Raw genomic sequence first — 18,400 nt, 5'->3', positions numbered from 1 at the left:
CAAAACGCTGAATTGAAAAATCGTCTGAGCAAACCCCTAATGGTTTTAAAAGACTTACCCAACGATACCCCATACTATAATAGGGTTGGATGAGAAAAAAAAACACCCCCACTTTACGTCTATGGGAGGTACACTAAAAAATTTTTTTTGTACCATTTTGTCGGCATAGTTTACATATATATCCGTGCAAAATTACAGCTTTCTAGCATTGATAGTCCCTGAGCAAAGCCGCGGACGGACGGACAGACAGACAGGGCGAAACTATAAGGGTTCCGTTTTTGCCATTTTGGCTCTGCAACCCTAAAAACAAGTCATACATAGTTTTAACCCCTCGTATGTTGGAACTAAAAAAAGTACTGAATTCTAGTCTCATCTGTTTTGCACAAATTCTGCGGATTAAAAAAAAATACAAAAAGTTAGCCTTAAATTGGACACATATCTATCTGTGTCAAGACATACGAGTGGTTAAAGGGCATTTTTTCTTCCCTTATCCTGCTATGGCCTTCTTGATATTAAAAGCATAACTTTAATATTATATTAAAGATCTTAAAGTCAATGATGATGAGAAACCATTCTTAATAACCCTGCTTTACCTACTCGTTGCCACCAAAAAGGTTTTGTAATTACTCATCTAGTCTTATTATCAGGGTTCCGTAGATCACTTTGTTGTCATTCTGTCCATACCTTTTTCTTAGGTTTCTAAGTTTGAAGTATCGAGCTGCAATACGGTATTTTAACAACTCCTGATTTTGCCATATCTTAATATTATTATGAAAATAGATATACAGATAGTCTTAAGCGAAGAGAAAATTTAAATCGGTTGAAAACTGGATTTATAGTGATTTCTTGAAAAATCTATACACCTGTCTCTTTCTCAAACGCTTTTCTGTATGCAGCAAGTATGGCGGCACTGGCGTGTGACGTCACATGCCAGTATGTCTTTCTCTGTCTAATCTGGAATTTCAAACCTTTATAACTTTGTTATTTGTAAAGGTAGCTTAAAAATTGTTTTTCTATTCGATAACAAGCATTGTGTAGTTTTAATTTATAAAACATATACAAAATAGTCAAATACCATATTAATATCAAATAGGTCTGCTATCCCTGGTGTTGGTGATGTGCAAAAAAATAAATTAGGCAATGCAATCAAAAGATACTAAAAATAAGGTGTTGGTGCACATGTTATTTAGCACTGGAGCCCAGAAATAATAAAACTATCAAATTTATTTAAATTCACACTTTATTCTTAAATATTATGTAGCATCTGGTCCATTACATTTCACTCCTTGACCATACATACAACTCTTAAACAATATAAAAAACAAATCATTGTGAAAATGCAATACTTTGTTTTACTGTAAACTGTAAAATGGAATAGTACATTTGTCTGTTTTATATCATTTCAACATTTCTAAATATACAAAAAAAATATATTTTAATTTCTCATTAACAATTAGTTGAATACTTCATTGCTTCTCTTATTTTACTATTGACTTCAGGAAATATAGATTTCATATCACAAAGGTATAAAAGATCAAACCAAATACTTGGAATCTAGAACAATCTTTTCTCGTAAGAGAACAAGCCATGTACATTGCCCTCTAACTGAGCAGAGTATGTTCTCTTCATGAACCTGAGGTCTCCCGAGCTGCTCATTTCACGCAGCTTGGCGATGGAGCGTGCACCAATGTCCTGGCAGCTGTGTTGCATACCAGTCTGCAGGTATGGCAGAAAGCGTAGCACTGAGCCCTTGTCAACAATGCTCCCACTTACTCCCTGAGCTACTCGATGTTTGTCAGTCTCTTTATGAAAATATCTGCTCATGGCAGACCCTTTACCGTCTTTGTTTTCCATAGCCTCTAAGCTGCCCATTCCTCTGTATTTCTTCAACCTCACACCATCAGAAAAAAAGTACTCCCCAGGAGCTTCCGAGGTGCCTGCTAGCAGGGATCCCATCATTACAGCAGAGGCTCCCAGAGCCAGTGATTTTACAATGTGGCCTACTGATTGTATGCCACCATCAGCAATAACAGGCACATTAAATTGGCTGGCATAGGATGCCACTTGGTACACAGCAGTAGCTTGTGGGCAGCCACAGGCCATGACCTCCTGCGTGATACAGATGGAGCCACTGCCCATTCCAACCCTCAAGGCATCAACACCGGCGTCAATGAGATTCTTTGCCTGCATTCTAGTAACAACATTACCACCTATGACCTGAATATCAGGGTACGTACTTTTGATGAATTTTATCATTTCTATTTGATAAAATGAGTTGCCCTGTGATGAATCTAAGACAATCACATCTACTCCATTGGCCACAAGTAGTTTAAGGCGCTCCTTGTCTGCTTCACGTGTGCCAATGGCGGCACCCACTAAGAGCTGTTTGTTGGAATCTTTGGATGCATTAGGATAGCTTCTTGCTTTCTTTAAATCAGTTCTAGCAATCAGAGCAACTAACTCACCTGATCCATTGATGATCGGCAGTTTTCCCTTCTTGCTCTTCTCTAGAATGTAATTGGCGTCCTGCAGTGTCACGCCCGACTGCGCTGTTATCATCTCTTCAATAGGTGTCATCACTTCCTTGAGGCTCAAGTGTGGGTCTCCCTCCCTGAAGTCAATATCACGCGATGTAACAATACCAATGAGTCGACCTCCAAGTTTACCATTTTCTGTTATAGGATAACCTGTGAATCCATTCTGCTTCTTGGCATTTATGACATCAGCAACAGTGTGTTCTGGGCCCATGCATACGGGGTCTCTGATGAACCCATGTTTATATTTCTTGACTTTGTGGACTTCATTGGCTTGGTAGTCGGGAGTGCAGTTGTGGTGGATGATGCCGATGCTGCCGCACAGGGCCATCGCTATGGCCATGTCAGCTTCGGTCACGGTGTCCATGGGAGTGGACACGAGCGGCGCTTTGAGGTTGATCTTCTTAGTGAGCGGCGACGTGAGGTCAACCTCCTCGGCCGTGAAGTCGATGTACCCGGGCAGCAGCAGGAAGTCGTTGTATGTGAGTCCTTCGCTGTTGCCGAACATCTCGCGCGCCGATAGTCCATCGCGAAGGTCGCCCTCTGCCCTCACAGACATGGCTCCAATCTCGTCACGTACAATTTACAACAGAAATTAAACAACTTTAAAGGTTACTCGGTGTTTGCAATTGAAAACAATCGCAGGAAAATGTGTGTACACGTGGTACATACGCATGTACCAAGCACAAGGTGAGCACTGCCTGCCAATTCAAGATTAGATCGTCAAAACTTTGTACCAATTCCTTATTTCTTAGAAAGATCGCCTTGGTTAATTTTGTCTCAAAAAAATAAATATTTTGCGAAGACGAAGAAAATTTTTTTGAGCAAAAAAAGCACGACGCACCCGGCCGGCTTCTTCAGCAAAATGACAGAGCAAATGGCAGTGTTGCTATGTTTATAGGAGTGATCTGTTTGTGTTATATTTTTAAACGCTTCAATGGGTGCCTACGCATTTACAACTTACAGTCCAAGATTGCTCCGCCATGTAAATTCCATCAGCAATAACCATCATGTTTCGTGAATTTCGCAAATCGCAAAACCTTTAGTAGGCGCCTAATGTAAAAAGAATGTAAATAAATATTTGATTGAACAGATCACCTTAAAATCTTTTTTTTATATTTTTTGATTTTGAGGCTAGCAATACATTTAATGGTAAATAGCCGCCAAATTCAAAGCACGACGAGATCTTTAAAGTATATATAATTTTCCACTATTTCAGTCATCATTGTTTATTTTACGAGCTATTTTTTTTTGTATGAAATTCTTGTCTTGTTTTTAACATATGTAGGTACCTGCTTAAGATCAAATCTTACAAGTCGAATTTCATACATATATGTATAGGTAATTAATTATTTTACATTCAATTTTTTTATTTGTTTGTTTAAACATTTTCAAGTGAATTTGGACTTCCATCCAGTCCAGTGGTTGTTTGATTTCAAATTAATGTTCTTGATAATTCAACGTTTCGTATTCGAAAAATGACCATTCCATATAAATTCTGTGCACTACGTACAGTACAACGTGGTACAACATACAATAAGTCATTACATTAAATAACTTAAGTTAGTAGGTACAGTCAAAATATCATTGCTTAATTTAGGAAGATATACCTAACAAGCACAAATACGCTGGATCAACTGCAAGGGATGTACCTACAAGCTGTTAGTAGTGCTGATGGTGTGTATGGCACTCCTGGGCGCCGCGATGCCCCCAATAGGTTCTTCCTTAGCCATATGGCTGAGAAAGACTGTATTAACGGCGAGGTGTTGCCCAAGACATACCTTAACTCACGCTTCCCTCACTCTCCGGGTGCTTCTCATCTCAGCCTTTATACCTACGTCCCACTGCAGGGCACAGGCTTACGCTCAGAACGAGAGCGCTTGTGCCGTAGTTCCCTCGGATTTCACGGTTCCCACTTCCGGTTCCCACGGAACAGCGGATTGGAGACTTCACACAAACCATTAAATTTCTTAGCAGGTGTGTGCAGGTTTTCTCACGATATTTTCTTTCACCGTAAAGCGAATATGTGGGGTGGGTCACTTAATGAGCTACAAGTGGTTGGACTCATAATTGCAATTGATACTTACAATGTTAAAAAGGGTAGGTACTGAGAAGAAAAATAAATCACAACGTTCCTTTCTTAATTTTCCATTTAATGCTTCTCAAATTACCAATATGCCACTAGTCAGTAAGTAGACGATTGCATAGCCTATGATCCAAAAGCATTTCCTCCGTCGTGCATAGCTTCAGTTGTTTGTATTCGCCTCGTATGCCGCAAGTTAGCAGGTCAGCATAAAGACCGTACAGTATAATCCACCTTCTATCCAGGCCACCTCACAATTGTAAGAAAGAGGCAGGAATTCTGAGGGATGTTACTCATTCAAACACACGATTTGTTGCTGAACGTTTCCCCACATAGTAAAAGTGATGGCTGAGGCTGGCTGGATAGCTAAAGTGAGGTATCTTGACTAAAGAATACTGAAGGGCATGTCGCTAATTAGGATGGACCGACTATTAGAATATAATTGAAGCCTTCGATAGACGCTCCAACATGAAGAAAGTAGGTACCTACACCGTATGATAATTCTAGACGTTCTGCGCTCAATAGTCGGAGTTCCTGGATTTGTGATGATGAATCGTGATTTGGCATTTCTTATCGACTGTTCATATTGGTAAATATAGTCTAGAAGCGTTTCCCGTTTACTTCTTTTCTCCTCCTGGTGGTAAGACTCCTGAGGAGCCCGTGGCTATGCACACAGCAACTGCAACCGCCGCGAATATGCTGTAGATTGACATTTTGTCTTGACAGTAACTTAGAGTTGTGTTATAAAGGTACAAGATGAGCTGGGCTTTTTATACGCACAAAGTACACACGTAATTTCTTATTGTCACGCTCACGCTTTTTAAGGAGAAGCTTGAATTGCTTTGTATAATACCAACAGAACGGTCATTTTTAGGGTTCTGTATTTAACTAGGAATCCTTATAGTTTCGCCATGTCTGTCCGTCTGTCTGTCTGTCCATGGCTAAGCTCAGGGACCGTTAGTATTAGAAAGGTGTAATTTGGCATGAATATATATACATATCAGTCACGCCGAAAGTGGTCAAATAAAAAAACTAAAAAAATATTTTTAGGCTACCTCCCATAGAAGTAAAGTGGGGTGTTTTTTTTTCCGACTAACCCTAAGTATAGTGTGGAGTATCGTTGGATAGATAGGTCTTTTAAAACCATTGGGGCTTGGGGTGTGCAAAATGCGATTTTGCTCACTGATTTTTAACAACAAACCTGCCTGTTTGAGGTGTCGAGGCGAAAAGGTTTTTTATTTTAATCAAGATATTTATTAAAAGAACAGGTACTATTTGACAGACATGCTATAGTACAGTTAGGTTCTTTTTTTCTAGTGCCGAATGTTCGGCATTTAAACCGAATTTCGTCCGAATGCTGAAGTTCAGCCCAAGGTGCCGAAATTCGGTTAAACCGAATGTAAAATGAATTTCGGCCCATCCCTACTCTTCACGCTTAAACTGCTAAACCGTTTTTAATGAAATTTGATATGGAGATAATATGATAGATCAGGTTAAATAGGGAATAAAAGTATGAATAAAGATCATGTTAGCTAAGTTACATGGCTCCAAATAAGTAGGTATATGTATAGGCTACAGAATATTTACTGGCATTAACGTAAAAATATTAGATTAAGTTAATTTTTACTATTCACCCTCCAAGGGAGTTAAAAGAGAGCAAAGAATTGTAAACTTTTTTCATTTTGATAAGTAGTTACGAAAGTTGCTAATTAGCCGAAGAATGACTAAATATTGAATGAAAAATAAGAAGTTGAAATACTTACTTTGTCCTACTTAACATATTATTTTTCTTTTGTAACCTTTTTCTTTTTCCTTTTTGTACAATAAAGAGTATAAACAAACAAACAAACTTACTTAAGTAGTGAACGTTTGAGAAAGTTAATCCAAGTTAGAAAATTACTATTTAGATAATAATAATAATAAATCTTTATTTCGCATAAGTAAGAATTAGGTACAGACATGTGCATGCTAAGATGAAAAAAAAAGATAAATTAAAAGTAAAATACTAATGCGAAAAAGGAGTCCACTCAGCACTTGCCGGGTCACTAAAGGTGGCTCGACGCTGATATTACGTGGATCCAGGTTGGCATCCGATACAGAACTACGCGACACACCACACAGTCCAAATATAACAACCATATATTATATTATTATCTGTTTCTCTTGTTAACTGTTAATTTCATGTTCTATGTACAATAAAGAGATTTAGATATAGGCTACTAAGGTAAATGCCCGAGTGCTCGACACGCTAATGCCCAGTAGACGACACCCTGCTGTCATCTCCATTGCTAATGACATAAGATTAAAGATGCTAACTACTGGGACAGCGACGAACACTCGTAAGTTTACCTTACATATATCAATAATATCATAACTGTTAATGCGCTGTCATGAATTTGACTAAGAAAGTTTTACTAAGTAGATGCAAATAATGACGTATAGGGTTTACTAAGTTGCATAAAATCGAATCTCTTAATTTCGTTTCTCATAACAACCTTTAGAAGAATCATCATATCACCGAATTACTTGTCGCATATTTTTTTTCTCATACTATCATTTCTCATAATTTTATAAAGCCGAATATTAACATGACATAATATGGATGAGAATAATATTTATATGTTCGAATAGTTGCTCCGCAGAAAGACATATCTCATAATATTACTTTGCATAAGGATAACAAAAAGTGTTTATTTCAAGGAATAATCCTTCTTTACATTGTCAATTTTGCATGTAACTAATAAATAAAACAATACTACTGTATCATGTGTTCTGTATTTAATTTCCTCGTCTAATCAAACTTGTTATATCATTAGCAATTCGGTTATAGTTAGAAAGAACTAAATAAAAAACAAAATACATTTATTCACAACACAAGACCCAATCTTATACCTTTAAACGAGCAATTCTTGTATATAATATATTTCGGGGATCTCGGAAACGGCTCCAACGATTTCGATGTAGGGTTTTTCGGGAATGAAAAATCGATCTAGCTTAATCTTATCTCTGGGAAAACGCTTGGCACCGAGTTTTAGCCCGAGCAGAGCTCGGTCGCCCAGATATTAATATTACGGTTGTGAATCTGACACTGGCTCAGTATAATGCTGAAGCGTTAAAAACACCCCAGCGTTGTTTTAATTGTAGTTCTATATTAACTTAACCTTTATTGGCAGCAGTAAGATTCTGGCGCTTCGCCGGCCGCTGTCGCGGCACGCTTGCTTCGCTCGCTCGGCTCGCTCGCTACTATGTTGTTACAGCAGGCTTACTTTGCTGGCCTCACTTTAACCTTAATCCATTCTTATGGTAGCTGTTAGTTCCTTTAACTATGTCATTACGCCATGTTAAAGTCAGCGCTATTTAAAATTCCGTGTAAATACAATAGTCGAAACTAGTATTTTGCTATGCTGTTATGCCATATAAAATCGGCGATATTAATGTTCTGCTATTTAATATTCTGCAAAAGTATATTCGGCGATATGAGTGTTCTGCTATGTCTCCTAATATTCTGAGAAATTACTATTATTTGAACTGATAATTATGCAAAGTGATGATTATGCAAAAGTATCATTCGGCTAAAAAAAAATGAGATACCTGTTATGCGAAGTGTAATTCGGAGAATCGATATCATGCAAGATAAAGGGAACCCTACGTATAGGTACTTAGGACTTTATTCCGCCGCTCGTAGGACTCTAGGCTCGTAGTAGGTAGGTACTCGTAGGACTTTATTCCGCCGCCTTGAGTTCAGCACATTTTTTTTCCGTATTCGTATACTTCCCAAGCAGCACGACAGGCTGTATAGAAGCTGTATTTTAGTTTTATTGTATTCCACAGGCTATATAGTGAGGCTGTTCAAGGGCTGTATAAGCGCTTATACAACCTCTATAAGTAAAAATTGGGCCCCTTGTTATACAGCCTTATGCGTTATTATAGCTGTATAGTTGCTGTATAGCTAAAAAATAGGCTGTACTATAGCTGTAGAAGAGCTGTAGTATGATGTTGAAGAAAACCATAGGCATATAGTTATTCTCTTATAAGTTTCTTAAAAAGATAATAGTTCTTCATTGGTTTTTTATGAGAATTACAATGTGAAATTTATGAAAACAACCGCTTATTCTTTTTAGTTATGATAATGGTGGGCCGCCAATTTACTGTGAAGTTATAAGTCAAGAATAAATGTTGGACTTTAGGTAGTGATAATTGTAGATTCAACGTGCCGATTTATTTTTACTGGGAAATAGTGCATAGTTTTGTGGAAAAATATTCACGCGCCCGCGAAATACTGAAGAATTCACGAGGAATATTACCAAAACAAGTAAGTAAGTTTATGGTTTTGAGGTTAGAATCATAAGATTGTTAAATAATACTGTACAACAGGTATCACTTATGATTTATTTATCTGAAAATCATAACTATAACTTCAGCAATACTCAAAATAATGTAAGAAGTCATATTTTCTTTTATTGTTATTTGTTCGAAAATGGCGACAGATTTTATACAGCGTAAAAGATATCTGGAGAGTATAATAGATTCCGTGGTTTTACTACGCACTTTCTGGATTCCATTACACAGCTTTTACCCTTTAATAGCCGTTATAATATAATATTTTTATTATATAGGCTGTACATCAGTTTTCAGCAAATAAATTATACAGCCTTGTCAGTAATACAGATTAAAGCTGTATTACAGAATTCATTTATTATTATAGTTCTATAAAATCATATTTGACAGAAGTTATGAAACTATTACACTGACAAGAGTGTACAGTTACGCATTAATAATAAGCTTTAGAAAGTAGTTTTAATATACCATTATACAGAAACAAGTATAAAGTGATACCATTTTATAACTTATAGCTGTAGTAAGTAAGTGATCACATGCAAAATACAGCCTCTATGCAGCTTGAAGGATAACATTAGATTGAAGTGTCAAAAAATGCATAGGGTTTTAAAGTGGAGTTCAAATATTCTGTTTTAAAGCTTTAAGTTTACACGGAGTATTTTATAAAAACTTAGTACAGCTTTAGCTGTATAATAACGGTTTAATCACTTTTATAAGTAAATAATCTTTTCTTGACACCTTTATGGATCACCATTAGAACTCTAAGTTCTAATAGTGCTGTATATTTGATGTCGGCAACGCTTGCGTGCTGCTTGGGTTAGTATCGTTTGTTCCGTATTCGTCATATCATCGTGTTCCGAATTTGACGTACTCCAGATTGTCATTTATAGTTTTAAGTCAGGGTCCGAGGGGTTATATATACATACAGGAATTGCTCGTTAAAAGTATAGATGTATCCAAAAAATAACTTTAGATAGGTATATAGGTACCTACCCTTAATAGTCTTATTCAAATTGGATTCGTTTACTTGTAAAAATATAAATATGATTTACATTTGCTTGAAAATACTTAAATTCCAGCCATGTGGAAACTTAATTATTTTTTTAACTCGATATTGAAAATTTGTCATAGTAGAAGGTCTACTGGGCACGCTTCCCTACAGTCTTTTAAGTATTATTTTTTAAAGTTATGAGCTTCACTATATTTATTTCTTAACATAGGTCTTAAGAAAACAAATGCCGCTGGTGGAGGAAAAGGGGAATTTACTCGGTACAGGTGCAAGACAGGGTGCAAAAATCGTTCGAACTGGTCGAACTCGTTTTTTTTGAAATCAGGTTTTCTGGCGATGGTTCTTAGACAATGTTTCATCAAAATCGGTTTAGCCGTTGAAGTGACAAAGTCGGGGGTTTTACCAACTTTTTGTTGGTTAGGTTACGAGTATGGTCGATGGGTAGTTAATGCTTTTTTGACAGTGAAAAAAAAAACAACAATTACAAACGTAGGTACTATATACCTATACACTCATGTTATTTTGAAATATTGTAAAATAATAATTTGTCTCTCTATTGTCAATTCACAGGTAGCTTAGGTACACCAAATAATTCAATTATGTATTTAATCAACTGAAACTGTAGCAATTGTTGTAACATGCGCATCAAATTTCCAATTTTCTCCTGGAAAATTAAATGTGTGTCGTGAAATCATGTAGTATTATTGTTTTTAACACGTGCTTAGTCAACTTAACATTTAATTTTGATATTTAAGTACCTATTTTTCTGATGGTACCATACAAGTATTTATACTTTGTAAGTACCTACAAACTGTTTTTGAGCCACGGGACTACAAACTTTTGCAGGTGGTAGGACCTTGTGCAAGGTCCGCCCGGATTGCTACCACCATCTTGCTCGCTAATCCTGCCGTGAAGCAGCAGTGCTTGCACTGTTGTGTTTCGGCGTGGAGAGTAAGACAGCCGGTGAAATTACTGGCACCTGAGGTATTCCATCTTAGGCCTCTAGGTTGGCTGGCAACGCATCTGCAATACCCCTGGCGTTGCAGATGTTTATGGGCGGTGGTGATCTCTTACCATCAGGAGACCCACGTGCTCGTTTGCCATCCAGTCGAATAAAAAAAAAAAAAACTTTTAACTTTTGACTTCGAACTGATAAAATTTTTATTCACACTTTTACCCCTTATTTCAACCCATTAAGGGTTGTTTTTATTTTTGAATTTGAAATTGAACTAGTTTTTATCCCACTTTTACCCCTTATTTCAGGGGTTGTTTGGTTCATTTCTCACTAGTAGTAATGCCTCAACCTTACGAACTGTAGTTGAGAGGGTAAGTACTTGGTAGTTAAGTTTCGTTAGGTACACCTATTTCTAGCATCAAAACTACGAAAGTTCCGTACAACCTTTTCTTCCCTTTTAACTGTTTGAGAGGGTAAGTACCTAAATAATAAAAATGCTCTTTTTATAAGAATAATAATAATATCACGGGACAATTCACACCAATTGACCTAGTCCCCCCAAAGTAAGCTTAGCAAAGCTTGTGTTACGGGTACTTGGCTTCCTTCCCTTTTGTTGAATTTTTATAGCCTATAACCTGGCCGGGGATTTTCTCGACAGATAAGTAAAGTTTGCATCAAAATCCGTTCAGCCGTTCTCACGTGATGCGCGGTCAAATAAACAGACAAACGGATAAACAGACAAAAATTCTAAAAAATATAAGCAACGGATAAATATAATTATATAGATATGTACTTAAATACATATTTAACACCCGAGACCCGAGAACAAACATTCCTATTTTTCATACAAATATCTGCCCCGACACGGGAATTGAACCCGGGACGGGACCTCAAGCTTCGTAGTCAGGTTCTCTAACCACTAGGCAATCTGGCTTCTTAAACTAATATGTATTTTAATTCTTATCGGAGTACCCTGGAGCTGCTGCTGCTGCTGTATATACTTACTTATTTCCAGTCACGCAACGGAGTTCTAGGTATAAGTTATACACCACTAAAATTCTTTTTTTTTAGTTTTATTTTTAAAGCAGTCGATTTTATTAAATAGTCCTATTAAGTTGGATTGAAAATACAAACTGAAATATAGATGCACAGAAAAAACAGAAAAATAAGACCATCACTGGGAATCGAACCCAGGTCCTCGGTAATATCCGTACCGCGTGCTATACCGCTACACCACTGATGGTCAACGGTACCGACACGAATTTCCCTATGCACCTCATATCTCAGCTTGTTTTTGTTTCTTAGTCACTTAAGCAGCGACGCTAACGACATCTATGCCGTAGCCCTCATCGAGAAACTTTTTCGGCATTTTTAATTTTTTTTTTTAATTTTTTTTTAAATTTGGAATTGAAATAGAAAATACAAAAAGATTCCAAAAAACCAATCTTAATTTGATTGCTTAGTAACGATATCTCTTGTCCGGGTGAGCGGTTAGTTCCAATGGAATGTAATGTATTTTCAATTTAGGTTTTACGGGATGACCGTAAAAGTAAAAATTTGGAATTGAAATAAAAAATACAAAAAGATTCCAAAAAAAACAATCTTAATTCTATTAAGTTGGGCTTGAAGATTTTGATTTTCTGTTTCTCACAGTTCATTGGCAATTTTTTAAGTACTATCAAGGACCATATATATACTAACATATATATGGTTCTTGGTACTATCTGAATTAGATGCCTATCAATAGAATACTCGTATGCACACATTTAAGACAACTGAAGTAAGAATATTTTTGTGCTGTGACATACATAAAAAACCATGAGCGGGATGAGTGTTCATTGGCCCGATTTGTATTGCAAAAATAAATCTCTAAAATAACAAAAATGCAATGCTTACTTTACTAACCGCCGTTGACTATTCATTTGGCACACGACCTGACAAACAACATGTAAGTACTGTACAATGAATGAAAAGGTACTTAACCTACCTACCCTTACCTTAAGGTTTAAAGGTACTTAACTATCCACACCTCTGACTAGGCAGTAAGTAATAGTTAACTAGTACTTAATTTTTTTTTATTCGACTGGATGACAAACGAGCAAGTGGGTCTCCTGATGGTAAGAGATCACCACCGCCCATAGACAACTGCAACACCAGGGTATTGCAGATGCGTTGCCAACCTAGAGGCCTAAGATGGAATACCTCAAGTGCCAGTTATTTCACCGGCTGTCTTACTCTCCACGCCGAAACACAACAGTGCAAGCACTGGTGCTTCACGGCAGGATTAGCGAGCAAGATGGTGGTAGCAATCCGGGCGGACCTTGCACAAGGTCCTACCACCTGCAGACACTTAATAGACACGAACAAAATTTTATCGAATTATTTGCCCCTAACTGGCTGGGTTTTATAATTAAAGCACATCTAGGAAAATAACTACCTGTCATTGTCATTCTATCTCAAACGGAGTGGAGCAAAATGTGGATTCTGCACATCTGCTTTCTGATGGGCCTCAATGGGAGCGGACCTTAATCTATTTAATTATTGTTAGAGGAATAGTCGTGGACGTCTACGTAAAATGAAATGCCACATTTTCTGACACGTTTATTTTGTGAACCTACCTTATTTCTAGGTAGTTTAGTTACTTACGTCAATAAATGCTCTTAACATAAGCAGAAACAACATACGCCACGATCCTAATAATATCCTGTATGTAGGTACGCGAATATGTGAAATTCCGTGTTTCATTTTAATGAGCTCGCTGGAATCCAATTATTATTATCTAATTACGTATATGTCATTGTTTGTCACAGGCACAGTTGAGTTCTAGTCCGGTTGGACACACATTCCATTAACCCTGACGTACCCCGTGGGACACTGGTCACCGTCGAAGGAAGAGCGCTCGTCCAGGGTTACTTCAGTCACGTTTCCCGCAGCCGGCGTCACTGGTTTGGTCACAGGCTTTTTACTCGTCATGTCTGGCACAATTGAAGGCTGCGGAGTCACATCCTGCGACGCTGTACCATTACTATTCACGCTATTGATTTCGATCAGAGGATCCTCCTCGAACTTGGCGTTGTCGTACACATCCATATTGATTTGCGGACTGGTTGAGACTCGGGTGTTGTTTGTAGGCGTCTTTACTGACTGGTTTTGATTGACCAGGGGAGTGATAACTCGAGAGATAAGGAGACGTCGTCTTTGTTGATTTACTCTCGCTGGCTGTGTTGCTATGGTACGGTTTATAGTATTTCTGCTGTAGAACAAATCTCCTTTTAAATTTTCAGTTGATTGTCGTGTATACAGGAACGGGCGGGTTGTTGGCTGTAGCAACGGTCGGTTGAAATTACGCGTCGAATATCCACGACTGCTCAGCACCGGTGATACTTCGGAAGTAAATTTTTGAGCGACGACATTTTCCTGACATAATGTTTTCCCAGACGCCAGTATCAGTAGGGTGGTGAGTAATACAAACATCTCAGTGTTTTCCTGAACCGGGAATTCACTTTTTCCTGTTCACTGAACTGTACTAGAACTGTCTCGCGAACAGAAGCTGTTTGTTTGGAAACAGTTGGCCGCGTAATAACCATAGGGACCGGGCGGCCGCACGGCTCGCTGCGATCACGATTTTACGCTTAAGGTCAACTCGACTTAATGATGGTTCGTAAACAATGGAATGAATTAGCAGACATTACGCTGAAGTCATGGTTTCTCACAACACAGACGGCCGTCAATAAGTCATTATTTGCGTAATTCCTGCAGACGCGCCGTAGAACTGGGGCGGCGAAGAACTACGATCTCAAACTTACACGATTGTACACTAACCTAAACATTTAACTTATATTAGCAGGTTTTAAAGGAGGCTTTACAAATACAGATTTCTTATAACCTCACCGACAAGTATTCTCCAGACAAGTATCTGTGTATTTGTTTTTTTATATTTTTATGTGCAATAAAGAGTGTACATACATACATACATACATACATACAAGTGCTTTCATACTGAATGCCCACATCAAATGTAGTTAAACTATTGAAAGATAATGTTAACAGACAACAGAAACGTTGTCCATAATGTGACTATTGTTATTGCAGGTAAGTAAGCTCAAGACGTGCGCTTATTAATGTTCGATTAGGATTCAGACTTAAATATAACTGGGTAGGTATTGTGTTATATAGGCGCTGCTGACAGTAGGTACTTACCTAACCTAATATCTATTTACTTATGGTACCATAATAATGTCGTCTCAATGGTTTTATTCAGCTTTAACTTTATGTCAATTCCGTAAGGACAAGTGTCGAAATGTAAGTACTTATCCAAAACGAGTCTGTATTTATAAAAGTTAAAGAGTTACCTCTCTCTCGAATTGAACCCGTTTTCGTCAATTTTTTCGAAGGCCAGAGAGATAACACCGCTTTTTGTGCGACTTTTTATTACATGATATTTGTAGATCCATGCTATTTTTACGGACACAATTAGATGATATGATGATGGTTACATCATCATTGCATGGCACTCCCGAGCACACCTAGCTCAGAATTCTTATTCAAGATGAAAATCGGCCAAGTGCTGATCGGGCCATGCACTTATGTATGCTGGTTCCGTACTATAATGCGGCAAATATTGTTCGAATATTACTCGTTAGCTCATAATTATAATGCTTACTTACTGCCGTGACTATTTTCGAGCGTTTTTTTTTACGGACCTACAATGCTTTCGCTTTCCACCAACCAAGCTAGCCAACTACCCCTCTCACTTTAGTTTTAGACGAGAAGAAGAAAATTAGCCTTACTTTACGTGTAGGAGAGGTATTATTATATATTTTTTTTATTTCTGCAAAGTTACAGCTTTTTAACATACAGCCCCCAAGCTAAACCGCAGACAGAGAACGAGGACAGACAGACGCGGACGAACATGGCGAAACCATAAGGGTTTCTTGTAGGACTACGGAATCCTAAAAACGGGTGTTTTTGAGGCGCAAAGCCTCTTACAATGTGATGCCTTAGGCTCAACGTCGCCTAGCCTCTGGATAGCTTTCAGAATTTAGAATTTGGTTGAGTCATATATTTTGCAGGTAGGTAATTCCAAGTGAACCTATTGTGATTCTCATCACAATAAGTAGGTATTCCCGCGGTCTGCGCTGTAGCATAATAAGTTTATCGTGACATCAGTATACTTAATATTTTTTATCTACACTAAAATCTTACGTCATTATGGAATAGTCATTAAAAGTGGTATTTTAATCTTGAGGATTTTATTAGACTAATTAGATAACATTACAACATTATCCTAGTTGGAATTTATGTGGCAGACTTTTTAATTTGCCTAATTATTATGTACCTAGTCAAATTTGATTTTGAATTTAATCTTATTTATTACTAATATTACGTTGTATACTCGTACGGGATAAGAAGTTAATAAAATATCTGTAGGTGCATATGATATGTTATAATTTTAATATTCCAGATATGTACTTACAATGTGACGCAGTTAAAATTACTTCATTTCTCTTTAACTCTAATATCTATCGCAAATTCATCTTCCTTAGCCCCAGTTTCTGTATACCCAGTCTCCCGTTTTGGCGCGTTGACGGTTATTTTGTCACCTCCATAAGTGTAGTCGTTGAGTGGCACAAACAGTGGTCCATCATCTTTCGGTTTTTTTGTTGTTTTATCACTTGTTTCTTTGTGGGCATTTTCCGCATTATGAGCATCGTTATGCTGGCCATAATTAGTTTCCGTTGGTTTATAATTATCATTAAAATTCGGTTTCGGTGTACTTTGTTCCGGGTTCTTGACTTCATACTCATTTGAATTGGGTTTGTTGTTGTTAACGTTACTGTTGGGAATTCCGTATCCATTTTGGCTAGGGATTCCATTGCCATTGTTCGCTTGGTTGTTTCCATAGCCATTTTGATTCTGATTGCCTTGAAAGCCTTGGTTAGGATATTGTCCGGTTTGTCCATTTTGATAAGGATTTTGTGTATTTTGATTTGGGCCAGGTCCATTTTGTCCATGTTGGTAAGGATTTTGAGTATTATGATTTAACCCAGGATTACCATTGTTGTAATTGTTCTGATAATTATTTTGTCCATAAGGTCTCTGGTCATTGTATGGGTTGACGGGACGTTGATATTCTTGGTTTGGATGATATCCGTTATTTGGTGGTTGATTGTAATTTTGCTGTGGTGGTCCATACGGTTTTTGCGGGTGGTTTTGCCCTTGGTTACCTTGGCCTCCTTCTTCTATGATAACAACGACATTCTCTGGTTGCCCGTTGCTGGGCTGCTGGTGAACAGGCGGCCGGGTGTGGTGTACGTGTCCTTCGATATTAAAGTTAAATCCTCCTAAAACTGATCCAGCGATCTCGTGAACTTTATTGTGTATCTGGTGGTGCGCTCCCATAAGTAAACCAGTTAGTCTTTCCAGATGACCGCTACTAGTATAGCACACTGATAGAAACACCAATAGTTTCAAGTACATCTCCATTTTATGAACGTAATTATTTATTTACAAGCCGATGTCCTCCTCGCCGACCAAGGTAGTGCGATGTATCGGACTGACGCGTCTCCGAGCTAAGTTTGTATCCTCGCGTAAAAACCTGTTTTTGAATCGGTAGTTCACCGAAGTATACAGAGTATACTTAGTGATTAAGCTTTTATACTTGATATAATGAAGTTTATTTAGTAAACATTTCTTGATAATTTATTGGGTAGGTATACATTTCTGGTTAAAACACTTTTCCCCTTTGTGTAAAATACTTATGTAGGTACCTACATTATTTTATAAGTTTTTAAGATTTTTTCCTCATAGGTACTCAAGTCAGATATAATAATTGTCATACCTATGTGTGACCCAAGTTTGTCTAATTAAACTAAAGACAATCTTTTTTGCTATCAAGCGTATCAACATTGCGCATACCTACCCACATTGTTGAACCTTACCTACTGAGAGTTTATGTAACTAAGCAGGTAAGTATGTAATTATTTATTAGGTACTTACACCGTTTCGATGGAATTTCGTTTGTTAGGATATTATTATGAAGTACCTCCCTAGCCAAATAAGTAGTAAGTACGTAATAAGTACTTCAATTGTTACTTTACAATAATGCGTTTGCTTAAAGTAGGATATTATTATAAAGCCAAATAAGTAAGTTTAAGCACGACCGACCGAGGTAGAAACGACCACATACATAAGTAGTTTTATGTAGGTAGGTAGGTACTTATGTCTTACCGCGCACTGCGGTTAAACGAGAACAGTGTTAACGAACTGTCTTTTTCTCAAGCGGTAGGTTATAGGTAAGTACTTATCTATACTTACTCCGAAGAGGGACAGCGCACCTAAAGCCCCACGTGTTTAATAGCAGTGCCTGCTAAGCCTATGATACTAAATAAATGCACTTATTAAATTAGACACTTAGGGGCTGTTTCACCATCCATTGATTAGTGTTAACTGGCGGTTAGGTGTGATGCCGTCTCTATTTC

The 18,400-nt window shown here is 37.6% G+C and overlaps 2 protein-coding genes across 2 annotated transcripts; both read right to left on the bottom strand.

Annotated features, from left to right (window-relative positions):
* Positions 1 to 1,222: 1,222 nt before the first annotated feature.
* Positions 1,223 to 3,396, bottom strand: ras (Inosine-5'-monophosphate dehydrogenase ras). Its single transcript, XM_074111070.1, has one exon. It carries the CDS (start codon positions 3,091 to 3,093, stop codon positions 1,555 to 1,557), a length of 1,539 nt encoding a protein of 512 aa, XP_073967171.1. The 5' UTR covers positions 3,094 to 3,396; the 3' UTR covers positions 1,223 to 1,554.
* A 12,954-nt stretch (positions 3,397 to 16,350) lies between these two features.
* Positions 16,351 to 18,337, bottom strand: LOC141445273 (uncharacterized). Its single transcript, XM_074111069.1, has one exon. It carries the CDS (start codon positions 17,403 to 17,405, stop codon positions 16,419 to 16,421), a length of 987 nt encoding a protein of 328 aa, XP_073967170.1. The 5' UTR covers positions 17,406 to 18,337; the 3' UTR covers positions 16,351 to 16,418.
* Positions 18,338 to 18,400: the final 63 nt, after the last annotated feature.

This window comes from Choristoneura fumiferana, chromosome 2, assembly GCF_025370935.1.
Source record: "Choristoneura fumiferana chromosome 2, NRCan_CFum_1, whole genome shotgun sequence".
Taxonomy (NCBI): domain Eukaryota; kingdom Metazoa; phylum Arthropoda; class Insecta; order Lepidoptera; family Tortricidae; genus Choristoneura; species Choristoneura fumiferana.
Note: the sequence above shows the minus strand (reverse complement) of the source record. Positions and strands in the feature narration are given on the sequence as shown.